General features: G+C 39.0%; 2 protein-coding genes across 3 annotated transcripts in view; one reads left to right on the top strand and one right to left on the bottom strand.

The window, feature by feature from the left end:
- The window catches only part of LOC118321847 (dual specificity protein phosphatase 22-B-like), a 13648-nt gene extending 8267 nt beyond the window's left edge, over positions 1-5381 (bottom strand). The window contains exons 1-3 of one of the 2 annotated variants that reach the window (XM_035653379.1): positions 5063-5381; positions 4946-4979; positions 2530-2612 (exon numbers count right to left, since the gene is read on the bottom strand). In XM_035653379.1, coding sequence (XP_035509272.1) covers positions 2530-2612; positions 4946-4979; positions 5063-5083 — 138 coding nt within the window. In that variant the 5' untranslated portion in view covers positions 5084-5381. The remainder of the gene's footprint in view (positions 1-2529; positions 2613-4945; positions 4980-5062) is intronic. The other variant, XM_035653378.1, reaches the window with a different exon arrangement.
- Positions 5382-9064: 3683 nt separating this feature from the next.
- bphl (biphenyl hydrolase like) lies at positions 9065-12870 on the top strand. The gene is made up of 7 exons (XM_035652621.1): positions 9065-9258; positions 10685-10788; positions 10878-11044; positions 11218-11371; positions 11503-11634; positions 11856-11979; positions 12091-12870. Exons 1-7 carry the CDS (start codon positions 9176-9178, stop codon positions 12179-12181), a joined length of 855 nt encoding a protein of 284 aa, XP_035508514.1. The 5' UTR covers positions 9065-9175; the 3' UTR covers positions 12182-12870.
- The last annotated feature ends 170 nt before the right edge of the window (positions 12871-13040 follow it).

Below are 13040 nucleotides of genomic sequence, written 5' to 3'. Positions count from 1 at the left end.
GGGGAGTAGTTTAGACTCAAACAACACTCTTCTGCAGATAAATCTGTTGTATTAATGAACAGTCAGTAAGTGCAACAGGAGTTTTTATCCTGTCAGGTCATCTGTTGTTCGAACACTGGCTCTAACACACTTCCTGTTTCTCGGTGGATGGGGCGGCCCCTGAAACCTTGTCCCTCTGACCGGGGGTCATGACATAACGATGTTCGCCTGTGTGTGTTTTTTGTAAAGTGCACCTGGCAGCTGATGGTACACGCAGTGGACAGAAACTACCGTGTCCCGTTATGACTGCACTGCTGCAAAAACCCCTGAGCCCTCTGGGACGCGTCGAGCTCTGGAAGCGCTCCAGACAGGTTGGCTCACACACAGCAACCACAAACAATGTGCACACACACACACACTTAAACACTAACATACTCTACATTCATCAAAGTAGTATGTCAGCGGGAAAATGTAATATTTTAAAGACATCTCATGCAAACAAATACTGAGAAGTCCTCTTGTATCTTTGCACCATCGCTCCTAAAACTCATCATGACCATGACTCAGTGATTTGTAAAACCAAACAGACAGAAAGCATGAACACACTCCCAAACATTCTGCATGCAAATCGTTGTTCAGTGCAGATATTAATTTTCTTTACTTGCAAGAAGACAATTTTGAGGCTCTTACTTACTTAAAAACTGACCCTGACATTTTCCTTTGCAGTATGTTGAGTGCAGATATTAATTGTCTTTACTTTCGAGGCTCAGATTTACTTCCTTAAAACTGACCTTGTCATTTTTTTTGCAGTATGTTAATTAGAGCCACACAGTGTACAGTAAATGGCACATCCGATGAGACTTAGTGGTTGCAAATTCTACCTCTCTCAGGTCCCATCGTCCTGGGTTCCAAGAAATCAATCAGTTTGACTGTTAGGTATGCAAATAAACCATCCCATCTGGCCATTTGGCCTACTGGTAAAACAGACCTGAGTCATCATTATGCCACAGAACTCAAAAAGCTGTGTCATTCATTTATAAATGCGAGAACAATCTCACAATCAATCAATCAAGTCATTAATGAGGTGCTAAATGAAGGGCCGCACAGTTCAGGGAGTCAAGACACAATTTCAAGCCCAAAACCTTTAAAAAAGTTTTGGTGGTTGACCAGTTTGGGTAGTGATACTGTATTATACAAGTTGCTGTTTCTCTTCAGTGTTCTATGAAACATACATGGATGGAGAAAGTGTACAGAAATCTCTGAGCACTTTTCATGCTCGCTTTCAACAAGAAAAGATGAAAGTTGTGAAAGCGGACACTGAAAAGATCAACAAGTCGGACTTCGAGACGGAATATTTCTCTCAAATTAAATTAAATTAAATCCAAATTCAAATTCAAATGGATTATTAATTATTAATTATTATTCTGATATGATAAGGTCTCTAATAAGAGATTTTGCAGTTGTACAGCAGGTATATTCTTACTGTACATCTGTCACCAAATGTAAATCAACAGGAGCAAATTTCTACTTTCAACCGTCCAGGTTCTCACAGTAGAATCACCTCTTTCTCTTCTTCCCACACTCACTTGCTCACGTACACACAAGAAAAACACCTCTCCCGCTCTTTCATACACAAATTGACATGTCTAAATGCAGCCATGAAAAGCCAGAAACCTTTTTTTTCTTTTTTAAATGTAGTTCCACTTTCAAGACTTTATGGGCTTCAAGCTGTGGAGCTAAATGCATCTTCCAGTGTAATCCATCTGCATCACAGCTGCATCATGGACTGAAAATAACACACAAATTCACATTCACTGGAATCTCACACAATATCGAAGCCTCACAGTCAATCCGAAGACTGCTTACTTGATAAACCGTGGTGAATTCCAGGTCTCGACTGGTGCAAGACAAAAGGACTTTCCGTGCAAAATTGAAAATAAGAACATCTGACTTTCACACCAATTGAAGTGGTCTATTTCAAAAACCTTTGGTAAAAATCTTTATGCCTTTTAAGTAAAGAATATTACTTTACACCTGTTCTTCTTATTTACCATTGCCCAAAAGAGCTACAATGACGTCATATAGTAATGAAATTGTTTAAGGTGATACCTTGGAGGATAACAAGGGTAAAGGCAGTAAAGCTACTGAGCTGAAACGATTAGTCAACTAGTCAATCAATATCAATCAATCAAAATCAGTCAGTTTTCCAAAGAATTTACTAGTTTTGGCTTAAATGTCTCAAGTAACCTTGGGTTTTTGGGATATTGTGGACACTTTTTACTATTTTTTGATATTTGTCAGACTAAACAACTCAATTAATTAATCAAATAATGAAAAATAATGAAAGTATTTGTTAGCTGGAGCCCTAATGTAGATATTAAGCCAGAAAAAGACCAACATTTATTGCTTTCAGAATGAGTAAGCAGCAGGGACACAGAGGCGGGGGACAACAGTGGTGAGTTCAGGGGAAGTTGTGTACTTTATGGGCAGATTAATATTGAGGTAGTAAGGTCTCACAGGCCGATGTAAGACACACAGAAGACAGCTCACCTCCAGGATGGGTGCAGCTGTGTCATGGATGGACAAGATGTGGGTGATGTTGTGCTTAGCCAACAGCTCTCCGTCTCTCGCATCTGTGGACCGCAAAAGAAAGTACGAAAATCTCAAATATTCTTCCCCTCCAATCACAAACCACCCCAAGAAGAGTCCGACCTAAATAAAGCATTTTCTACCCAACAACAACCCCCCTCTTCTTATGTCTCCCAAGCAAATGTGGCCTTATGGCTTAAAAGTGTTGCTCTTGTTTTGAACTGAAAGAAAAACCGGAAAACCAGTGTTTCTAAAACAGTCCAGCAGCTTGGGCCAAAAGCAAGAAACAGTAATTGTTCTAATCAAATTTTGTTCTTTAAAAGGAAGCCAAATGTTTTCTACCTTGGACAGATGTGTCTTCAGCACTTTTTTCTCATGCTTTGCAAGTGTGCAGGATGCTGATGCCCCCAAAGACAAACATGAGTCTGGGCCCTCCTGCCAGCCAAATCAGTTAAAATAACAATCCAATTTCAGAGTTTGTATAAACTGCAGAAACTGTTAACAATATAAATTGGAAAATAAAGATATATATATATATGTATATATATATGAGTACTTAATATAAATCCTTAAGATGCTTGCAGAGGAAACACAATCTGATTATGTAACTTGCACTGTGGCTAAGCCAGTGCTTTGAAGGTCATTCAATGAAACGAATACCCAAGTGTGTCTGTCACATCGAATAAATATTTTTAATTGGGTGTCATGGTTCTTAAAGCTGGTAACAGAGAGTGGACGTCTTTCTGCTCAACACAGACCAGTGACACTGCCCCAGGGGCGGATCTAGAGAAAGATTCATGGGGTGGCAAGGGGGTGGCATGGAGACTTTAAGGTGTAGGAGAAATATATGCTGATTTAATTGCAAACAATCACATCAACATTTGCTTGGAAAAACCCACAAATTAAGATATTTTACCTATTTAACTTTAATTGTTTTAATTCCAAATCTTCAGATATTTTTCCAAATACATATCTTTTTTCATTGATCTTAAGCCTAAAATGTGTCAGATCATTAAATTATTCATTTTGTAAATTATTTTTAAAATGAATCTAAATTAATGTATTAAATTTGACACCAAACTAGGGTGGCATGGGATTTTTTTGGGGGGTGGCAGTACTCCCATGCCACCCCTTTAGATCCACCCCTGCACTGTCCTACAAAGTCAAAGTCAAAACACACTCACATACATATTTGGTCTGTTTTACCCTATAAATTGAGTATGCCGTAGATCATTCCTGTGAAAACAGCATGTAAATCTAGCAGCAACTACAAAAAGAAGATAAAATCACACAGCCAACAATCAGATAAAGCAAGAGAGCTACAACAAGCTAACGCTAGCTGGTGAGATAACGCTACACTCCTGCTAAAGCTAATGTAACTTGCTCAGCAGAGCTATCTCAGCCTTTAACGGAATTTTGTGTTGAAAAGCTAACGTTAAATCACACATATAAATTTGTGTAATATACTGTATTTTATTAGTTTACAAGCTAGTTAAAATGTAAAAGAAAAGCTGAGATAACACATTTTGTTTGTAGATACATTATCAACTTCATTCTCTGAAGACTATCTGGGTCTTTCTTGGCATTAAGTAGCTTCTATGAAAGTGAGTTTTAAAAGATAGAAGATATACTTCAATTTTTGGTGCAAAAAGCCATCAAATTAAAGCATTACTCTGCCAGCCAGCCTGAAAGTAAACTCTTCTTTAACCAACTTCACTGCTACTGTAGTGACTGTTCTGCCTTATACTGCCATCTCAGAGTTTTATTCTTCCTCATACTTGCACTTTCTGTTGTAGGAAGAAGGTTTGCGAGGGGGTTAAAAGCATCTTGTAATATTTGCCAAGCAAAAGGAATATAAGCAGATCAAAGGTGATTAAAATGAAAGGTGTCAGATGTCCTACTTGACAGTGGTTCCCTGAACATGTCATGATTACAAAAAGTGACTGATATTGTGTGACATTTTTCTGTGTGGTCACCATGTCATGTGAGCACGGATTTAAAAAAAAAGCAATCTAATGATTGCTTTTTCTGCTTTATGGAAAGATGTGCAATAGAGTTCACAGTGGGGACACCCCCACACAGTGGGGCATCCCCTCCCACACCAGCACTCACGCGGCCTTCCTCCAGCTGCTGAGAGAGTTACCAACCAACCCCCGCACATGCACATAAGGGCCAAAAAACGTAGTGTAATACTGTTTTTTTTTTCTTCAAAATACATGACTTAAATCATTCTGCTGCACACTGTGACCTCTCCACTCTATAGAAACTGAGTTCAGTGTAGCATCTCACCACATGAGGAACTGAAACACCCTCAACATAAATTATCCTGAAAATAAATCAATTCTTCACTCAAATGAAAAGAGGCAGCACGTCTTACCTTTGATATTTCCTAGATAAAGATCAGGCAGGACCTGAAATAAAGTTAGAAATGTCGTCAAAAGAAGTAAATGTAACACGTTTTGAGTCCTTTAAGTATAGAGATTTGATACTGTACCTTGTTTATTCCATTACCCATGTCCGCCAAGAATTCTCAAGAAAAGCACCTCAGCTTCAGGACACAATTTAGATTTTTCTTCACCAGGTTTTTAAAGCTGCTCGAGCTGTGTGTCATCTAGTGCTCCAGAGGTGTTTCGCTCTGGCCAAGCCCTCTCCACAGGAATACAATCAGTCACGAGCTGTTGCTGCGTCCCATCGTTCTCAAACCACCCCTGACGACTCTTTTTGTGTGACCCAGGATGTCATAAAGCCTTCGACGTGTCCGCAGCTCACGTCCCGAGAGCTGCGTGTTTGAGGATATGCTGCTTGGGATGATGTAATGTGACCTTAACAGCGGAACACACTGCTTGGAGATTTATATTTAGACCAGGAGTGGGTCATGGGACTGTGGATAGGCACATACCAACCAGACAAAGATGGTTGAGGGCCAGAGGGCAGAGGAGAACAGATCCAACAGTGCGGCACGCCTGGCTATCACTATCTGCTGAGGTGTTATACCGTACAAGGAGCACCTCTGAATGAGGCTCAAAATACACTTGCAATACATCTCAATGTAGTCTCAAAGCATTCGGGTACAATATAAAGGTTGTCTGATTAAAATCTTCTAACAATATTTTAGTATGAGCGACTGACAGCTTCCATTATTTCACACGGAAGAAATGTCTGTATATTTCATTTTTGTTTGTGCTCTTCATGCTGGTTTGTGGGCGGGAAGAGGTTGGAAAAAGGTCCCACACTTCTGTGCACCAATCAGGAGTCAGCAATATTTAAAAAATTCGATTTTCAAACATCAAAATGCGATGACAAGTTGTGGGGATGTTTGCTCATGGCGCCAGGCCATTAGTCGATCAAATCTGATTAAACGGGGGGCGCAGGGTAGCTCACCCGGAGCCGGAGCCGGGGTACGATTCGGTCCTCTGCTGCATGTTGACCCCCTTCTCTCAATCTCTTGTTTGATATTATGACTATCTTCTTCCTCAGGCTTGTGTGGGAGTAGGTTGATCAGATTTGCTTAAGATTATATAGAGATATCTCTATCTATCTAGATATCTATCTTCAACTGTCCTATCAAGGCTTAAAAACCCATAAAAAAATCTGATTAACCTACGCCCACACAAGCCTGAGGAAGCAGATAGTGATCATATCACACATTGCGACATTGTTACACATTGATTTTACAGAGAAACAGGATAATTAACTTGTGCATTGACTAGAATTCAGTCACTGTTTTCCAGTAAACTCAATACATTTGCTTTGAGGCAATTGTCTGTAATATGTTGATTAATTAAAGTTTGTAAATTAATTTAAGGGAAAACTTTGACCAGCTGGTGGGCTGTCATTAGAATTCATGGTCTACCAAATGTCATGGCAATCAACCTGATAGTTGTCACGGTATTTCTCTCTAAAACAAAAATGTCAGCCTGCCAGGGCCACTAAAGGAAAAGTCAGTAGGATTCATCCTCCGGGCACCATGAATGTCTGTATCAAATTTCAAAGCGATCTATCTGTTGCCGATTTATTTCATTTTCGACCGAAGCTGTGGAACAACCAGCCTACATATCAAGAATATGATCAAATATCATTGCAATATAACCAGTTTAATGTTATATAAAACAGGGGAAAACTACGAATGACTTCCTAATTTTATAGGAACTGCTCACAGAACAAAAAAATCCCCCCCATTTATTTTAAATTATGCGTCGTTTCTCAGTGGACATTCACTTGAATCGACTTCAGTCACTGCGTTTCCAGTAAATCCTGCTACATCTTCAGCACCTCGCTCTGAGGCCATCGAGGTATTTTTAGCCACCGGCTTTATCGTCTTGTTCTTGTGTTCCTGTGTGTGGTTCAGTGTGTGGCATGGCTCAGACGCTCTGACAAGCAGAGGAGAGTGGAGGCGTTTACAAAAAGCTGCCTGCCTGCCTGCCTCAGGGAACTAGGTCTGCTAACAGCTCATCACAAGAGGCGGGTCGAACCCATTGATAAACAGCTCTTTCTGAATACATAGCTATAAAAAAAAAACACCTTTGTTGGAGCATCGCCGGTTTTGTAGGTGTGAGGATGTGTGTGTGGGAGGAGGGGGTGGGGGCTGTGTTGCATAGACAATAAAGGATGTGAGATGTTGATGATTAAATTGGTGTTAAAAAGAGAAAGAGGAGACATTACTCAGGAGTTACTTTCAAATTTGATGAGAGATTACACTCAGCAGTTAACCAATAGGTGCTGCAGAACCCTTACAGACAGTTACTCTGAGGCTGCAACTGCCAGTCGTTTTCATTGTCGATTAATCTGACAATTGTTTTCTTGATTTATTGATTGCTATGAAATTTTGTCCGGATATCTCCAAAGGACGAGTCTCAAATGTCTCAACAGTTATTGGTTAGATTGACATGAAGTTTGGTATCTACACTTATCCAGTGAAATAAATCAGCATGTACAAGCACAAATTGTTATAGACATTCATGATCCTCAGAAGAAGAAGAAGACTTTTTTCTTTAGCGCCACCATGAGGTTGACATTTGTGGTTTTTAGTGAAACGTCTCAGCAATTATTTGAGAATCGTGAAATGTGGTACATTCACGTCCTCATCAGGATTCTGTTTTTTTACAACAGAATCTCAAAACTAGTGACATTCCCATCAGCTAATCAACAAATGTTAGCATGATAACACGCTAAACTAACATGGTGAAACTATACCTGTTGAATATCAGCGTGTTAGCATGTTAACGTTAGCATCCCGAGAGCCACATGGCTAAATATGACTTAAAAGTCATATTTAACTTAAAGTTAATAAAATAGATTTTTACTTTTATTCTATTCAGTATATCTGATTGGTGCTTCTTTTTTTTTTAAATCCCAAATACTTTGATTGGAGATTTATCAGTTTGTAATAATAATAATAATAATAATAATAATAATAACTTTAATTATATAGAATCCTTTTGAAACATGAAATACAGCTCAAAGTGCTTTACAGTGTGACATTAAAACACATAGGTAGAATATATACATACATCTTAAAGATAGATAATAAAATAGTTTCTTTAAAAATAAAACTCGAAATAAAAACCACAGTACATTAACTAAAAGCCTGCCTGAATAAGTCTCTGGTCTGAAGGGAGTTTGACTGACTCCATAATGTCACTATGTAGAACAGTGGTTGTCACACTGAGGGTCGGGCCCCCCTGGTGGGGCACAAAGCCACTGCAGGGCGGGAGGGGCATGGATGACCAAAGGGAAACAACCAGCTGAATGTGATTTATGTTGGGAAGATTAAAAAAAAGAGTTTGTTGACGCTGTCGACCTTTATTTCACTTAAACGTATTTATTACTTATCAATGATTGATAAGAACTGTGGGGTGGTGGGGCTTCTGCAGGGGGGCACCACAGAAAAAACACTGATTTAGGAGAACATACTATTCATTGTTTGTCTCTTAACATTATATGTATTAATGCATAGCCTACATAAAGTAAAACTCTTATTTTACAGGTCCTATAATTTCATATAAATGAAGTTTCCTGTAAAAAGACATGTGTGGTATATTAACAATAATGTGTAGAATGGAGAAAAGTGTTTATTTCCAATAAATCATTTTCAGTTGTTTTCTAGTGAAACCACAATCCTCTATTCAGAAATCTCACTGCAGGAAAACAAACAACTGAAAATATATACAGTTTCCATTACAAACTGAATAACGAATGAACACTGAGTTGTGTTTATATGGAACTTTTCACCTTTAGGGAAACTCCTCCTGAAACCAACAACTGCCTCAAAATATTTATGACATTGTCTCTATTTCCGCTGTTCCAAATGAGTCTCTCAAGGAAATTTCCTCGGAAATTAATACACCTGTAATATAATGTCTTACTGAAAACATACAATATGTGTTTAATATAATAAGCTTTACGTGAATGCTGCCTTTCGGTTCTTTTTCGTACTTTCGCTTTATAATTTCTGTCAATAAAGGCGATGTGGAAAGTGCCAAAGTGAGCGCAGCCTCCTGGAGACGCGCAGTGCAGGACTGCAGAGGACTGCAGAGGACTGCTGGGTCTCTGACCACCTGAAGACCCGCAGGACAGAGCTGCTCCGTGGGCTGTGGAGGCTGCAGGAATGGCGTTGCTTTCACTCGGAGGACGTTTGTTTAAACGCGGAGCCGACATCCGCAGCGCACTGACCGCGTCTCAGCCGTTCTGGTAAGAGTTTGCGCTGCGCTCACTAACTGCGATATTTGCATGTTTTTTATGCACATTGAGCTGAAATGTGGACTTTGGCCGCAGTTTGGAAACAGGAAAGGGCCTGCTCTGCTTTTAGTTACACGTTGTCTCTGGAGGCTTGTTTGATTTAAATCCACTAGATGGCGCAGTGTGTCCGGACAGTGCCCCACCGCAGAGTTACTGTAATTCACTGTTTCTCATTATTCGTTAGATTCGGTTTAGTGAGTTTCCAGAGTGGTTTTGCTGGTTTCTGTTAGTTCTTAGTGCTTTAAAATGTTTTATTTTAGTTTAGTACGAATTCGTTTTATTGTTAGTGTTATTGTTAGATATGTTTTTTTGTCTGGTATAAGATGTAAGAATTTCACAATATGGATTACAGTACAAACCTTCTGACTCTCAGTCATGTAGACAGTCTAAAGAAAAAAGACATTTCCTGTATATTTAGTATTTTATTTTACTTGTAAGTACACAATATCAATTCAATTAGCTTTTTTATTTTTATTTTTAGTTAACTATTTTTGTTTTATTCCCTTTTTCTATTTATACATTTTAATCATTTCTATTTATTACTCTGTTTATTTTGTGTTTTTATTTATTCATACATCTTAATCTGTTTTTATTACTTTGTCTTAGATCTGACTCAGTTTTTTTTGGGTATTTCCTTTTCTTTCTCTCAGTCTTCGATCTTTTTCTGATTCTGCCTCCAGTGTTTCCTCACTGCAACGTGATGAGATACAAGTACAAATGAGTCTAAACTAAAATGTTTTTTCTCACCCAGTTTTAGTTTTAGTTAACTATAATAACCTTGCAACACAGTGGAGGTCCAGCTGTATCACTGTAAATTTAAAGTGCTATTTATGATCATTATAACTGACGAGCAGTGTGGCTGCTATTAGTATCACTATTATCAGCTACTCTGCAAACTACTTCACATGGAAAGAAGTTGAACTACAGCAAAGCTGCCTGAGGGATATATCTAATTTGGTTGACTAAAGCTAATTAGAAAAAACATACAGAACAAAGAACAAAAATACAAAGAAAAATCACATGTCAGCAGAAAATGCCACTCAATTGAGTTTATTTATTACAATCAATGTCAAACACTGCACCGTCGGTCTATTTCATTACTCTAAAATGTATTAAAAAGTGCAAAATTAAACCATAAAATCAGTGTTATGGAGGCTAAATCAATGTTGATTGTGATAATGTTTTTGTGTTATGAAACCCCTGAGACTCCTGTTGGCCTCCACATTATTGTAGAAAATAAATGAAAGGTTCATCCCCTGTTACAGCCTTGTCAAAGCCAATGAAATACAAGAGAGATGCAGTATGGTAATGTTACCGTGAGTGTCAGATCAGATCTATCATTTCCCATTACTGCCACAGTCCACTGTTTCCCCCGCAGCTCTTCAGTGGCCTCCGGCAGGCAGCGTGTCAATGGCGTGGATCTGTACTACGAGCAGACCGGCAGAGGGAACCACGCTGTGCTGTTGTTTCCTGGTGCTCTGGGTAAATACAACCCGTCTCATGTGCTGTACGTGAAACACACTCTGGGCTTCTGCTGCAGTGTAATGGCATTTTGGTCTCTTCTACCACAGGAAGCACTCGGACTGATTTTGGACCTCAGCTGAAGTCTCTGAATAAGGAACGCTTCACTGTAGTCGGCTGGGACCCCCGAGGTTATGGACAGTCTCGCCCCCCAGACAGAGACTTCCCCATTGACTTCTTTGAGAGGGATGCAAAGGACGCAGTGGATCTGATGAAGGTCCGGTCAGTCTATTGATCAGTGGAGGGTTACTACCAATCTAATGAACATAGCTTACTAAGAAGTGCTTTGATCCCCTACTTTTGTGATGTGTTTATGTTCATTATTTAGTGCATTTGAGACAAAAGACACTCTGTTAGTGGTGTTTAAGTATTTTTTTATTTTATTGGCAGGCTTTGGGCTTTGGCAAGTTCTCTCTGTTGGGGTGGAGTGACGGAGGAATCACAGCTCTGATTGCGGCAGCGAAGAACCCCGACCTGATCAACAAGATGGTTGTATGGGGATCCAATGCCTTCGTCTCCCAGCACGACCTCGAGCTTTACGATGGTACTCCTACTGTACTTCTCATTGTCTTGGAGCTGCCAATGTAGTCCTAAACTGCTAAAGTGTGTGTGTGTGGTGTGAACTGTGTGTCCTTGTGTGTCGATGTGTGCATGGGTTTCTGCGGGAACACACAGCGGTCCGTGATGTCTCCAAGTGGAGTGCGAGGATGAGGCAGCCCATGGAGGAGGTGTATGGAGCAGAAGTGTTTGCTAAAACCTGGGAGGCCTGGGTGGACGGGATCGCACAGTTCGCAAAGAGACCAGAAGGTACTGAATTCAAAGCATCAGAGCATCAAGAGATGGAGGGGAGATGTTGTGCAGTATTATTGGAAATATTCTTCTTATATTGATGTTTGTAAAGTATCGAGAATGTGTAAATACTGTGAGCTTCCAGTGTACACAAAAAATACATAAGGAACATATTTGAAATCCTTAATTATGTTAAGCTGAAGAGAGTAAAGCCAAAATGTTTAATGTCTTCTGGTCAGGGAGTATCTGCATGGAGCTTCTGCCCTTAATCAGCTGTCCAACCTTCATCATCCATGGACAAAAAGACCCCATGGTGCCCAGCTTACACCCACAGTACCTCCTCAAAAACATCACGGGATCACGGTGAGTCCACACACACACACACACACACACACACACTTATAAAAACAATATTAAAATCACCTCAACTTCAAGAAATGACACGTGTTTACCCCTTTTTGGTCCCATATCTAGATTACACGTGATGCCGGAGGGTAAACACAATCTCCACCTGAGGTATGCTGAAGAATTCAACAAACTGGTGGAAGATTTTCTGGAAGATTGAGCAAATAACAATAAAAATACACTAAGAGATTATTTTTTGTTGATTATTTAGCTTCTATTCTCTTTTCATGAAATAATTGTTACATACTGTATTTACATAAAAATGTAATTTTTTGTAATTAAATTTTAATGAAGCAAATGGATGACTTAGTTCCCATATTATGTAACTCAGTAACATTTGTTACTAACTTTAGTTATCAACGTTACATGATTAATTTTAATGATTACACATTTAAGATTATTTATTATACCATTGATTACATTGCAAATCAGCTTAGGCTATAAATGTGGTGTGTGGCATTTATCTGTGCTACATATTTGTTACTATACAAATAATACAAAACAATAAAAATAATAAATGAATGTATACCCCCTTATTAAAGGACTGGGTACCTAATTAGAAAGTGCTTCGTAAATACTTTACACAATGATTTATATGTATGGTGAATTCAGGGTGATTGGGACAGTATAAATAAATATGCAGGATTCATTTTCTCGCCTGATGAGTGGAAATAAAAACTACCACATAATCCAAATTTCACTGGTGTGACATCACTTAAGTAGGCGGTGCAATCATCAAACAGGAAGTTGACCCTGAAATGCACCATGTGAGGAAAATGGCATAAACTTCAGCTAGTTTTCATCATCAGGTCATAAAACTGTCCAATGTATTGCACAAACTTTTGATGGAAAAATATAATGTACTTTTGCAATAAAATCAATAGAAAATGTTTGTATTTTTAGAATTGGGTTGCTTTTATTTTGTCCCAAACACAGTTTGGTTGATTGGGACGGTGCTTAAAGGGATTTGCTACTGTTGAAAATGATCAACCTCTCAGTAGAGAATCATTGTGTATTCT

Source organism: Morone saxatilis, unplaced genomic scaffold, assembly GCF_004916995.1.
Source record: "Morone saxatilis isolate NCDOM2014 unplaced genomic scaffold, NCSU_SB_2.0 Contig12, whole genome shotgun sequence".
NCBI classification, from domain to species: domain Eukaryota; kingdom Metazoa; phylum Chordata; class Actinopteri; family Moronidae; genus Morone; species Morone saxatilis.
This window is presented reverse-complemented; position numbering and strand designations above follow the sequence as displayed.

Bases quoted from the DNA above. Each gene is read 5' to 3' on its own strand.
- bphl (XM_035652621.1), top strand. From the start codon at position 9,176: ATGGCGTTGCTTTCACTCGGAGGACGTTTGTTTAAACGCGGAGCCGAC. The intron at 11,045-11,217 runs GTCCGGTCAGTC...TTTTATTGGCAG, and splicing joins ACGCAGTGGATCTGATGAAG to GCTTTGGGCTTTGGCAAGTT. The intron at 11,372-11,502 runs GTACTCCTACTG...GGGAACACACAG, and splicing joins CGACCTCGAGCTTTACGATG to CGGTCCGTGATGTCTCCAAG.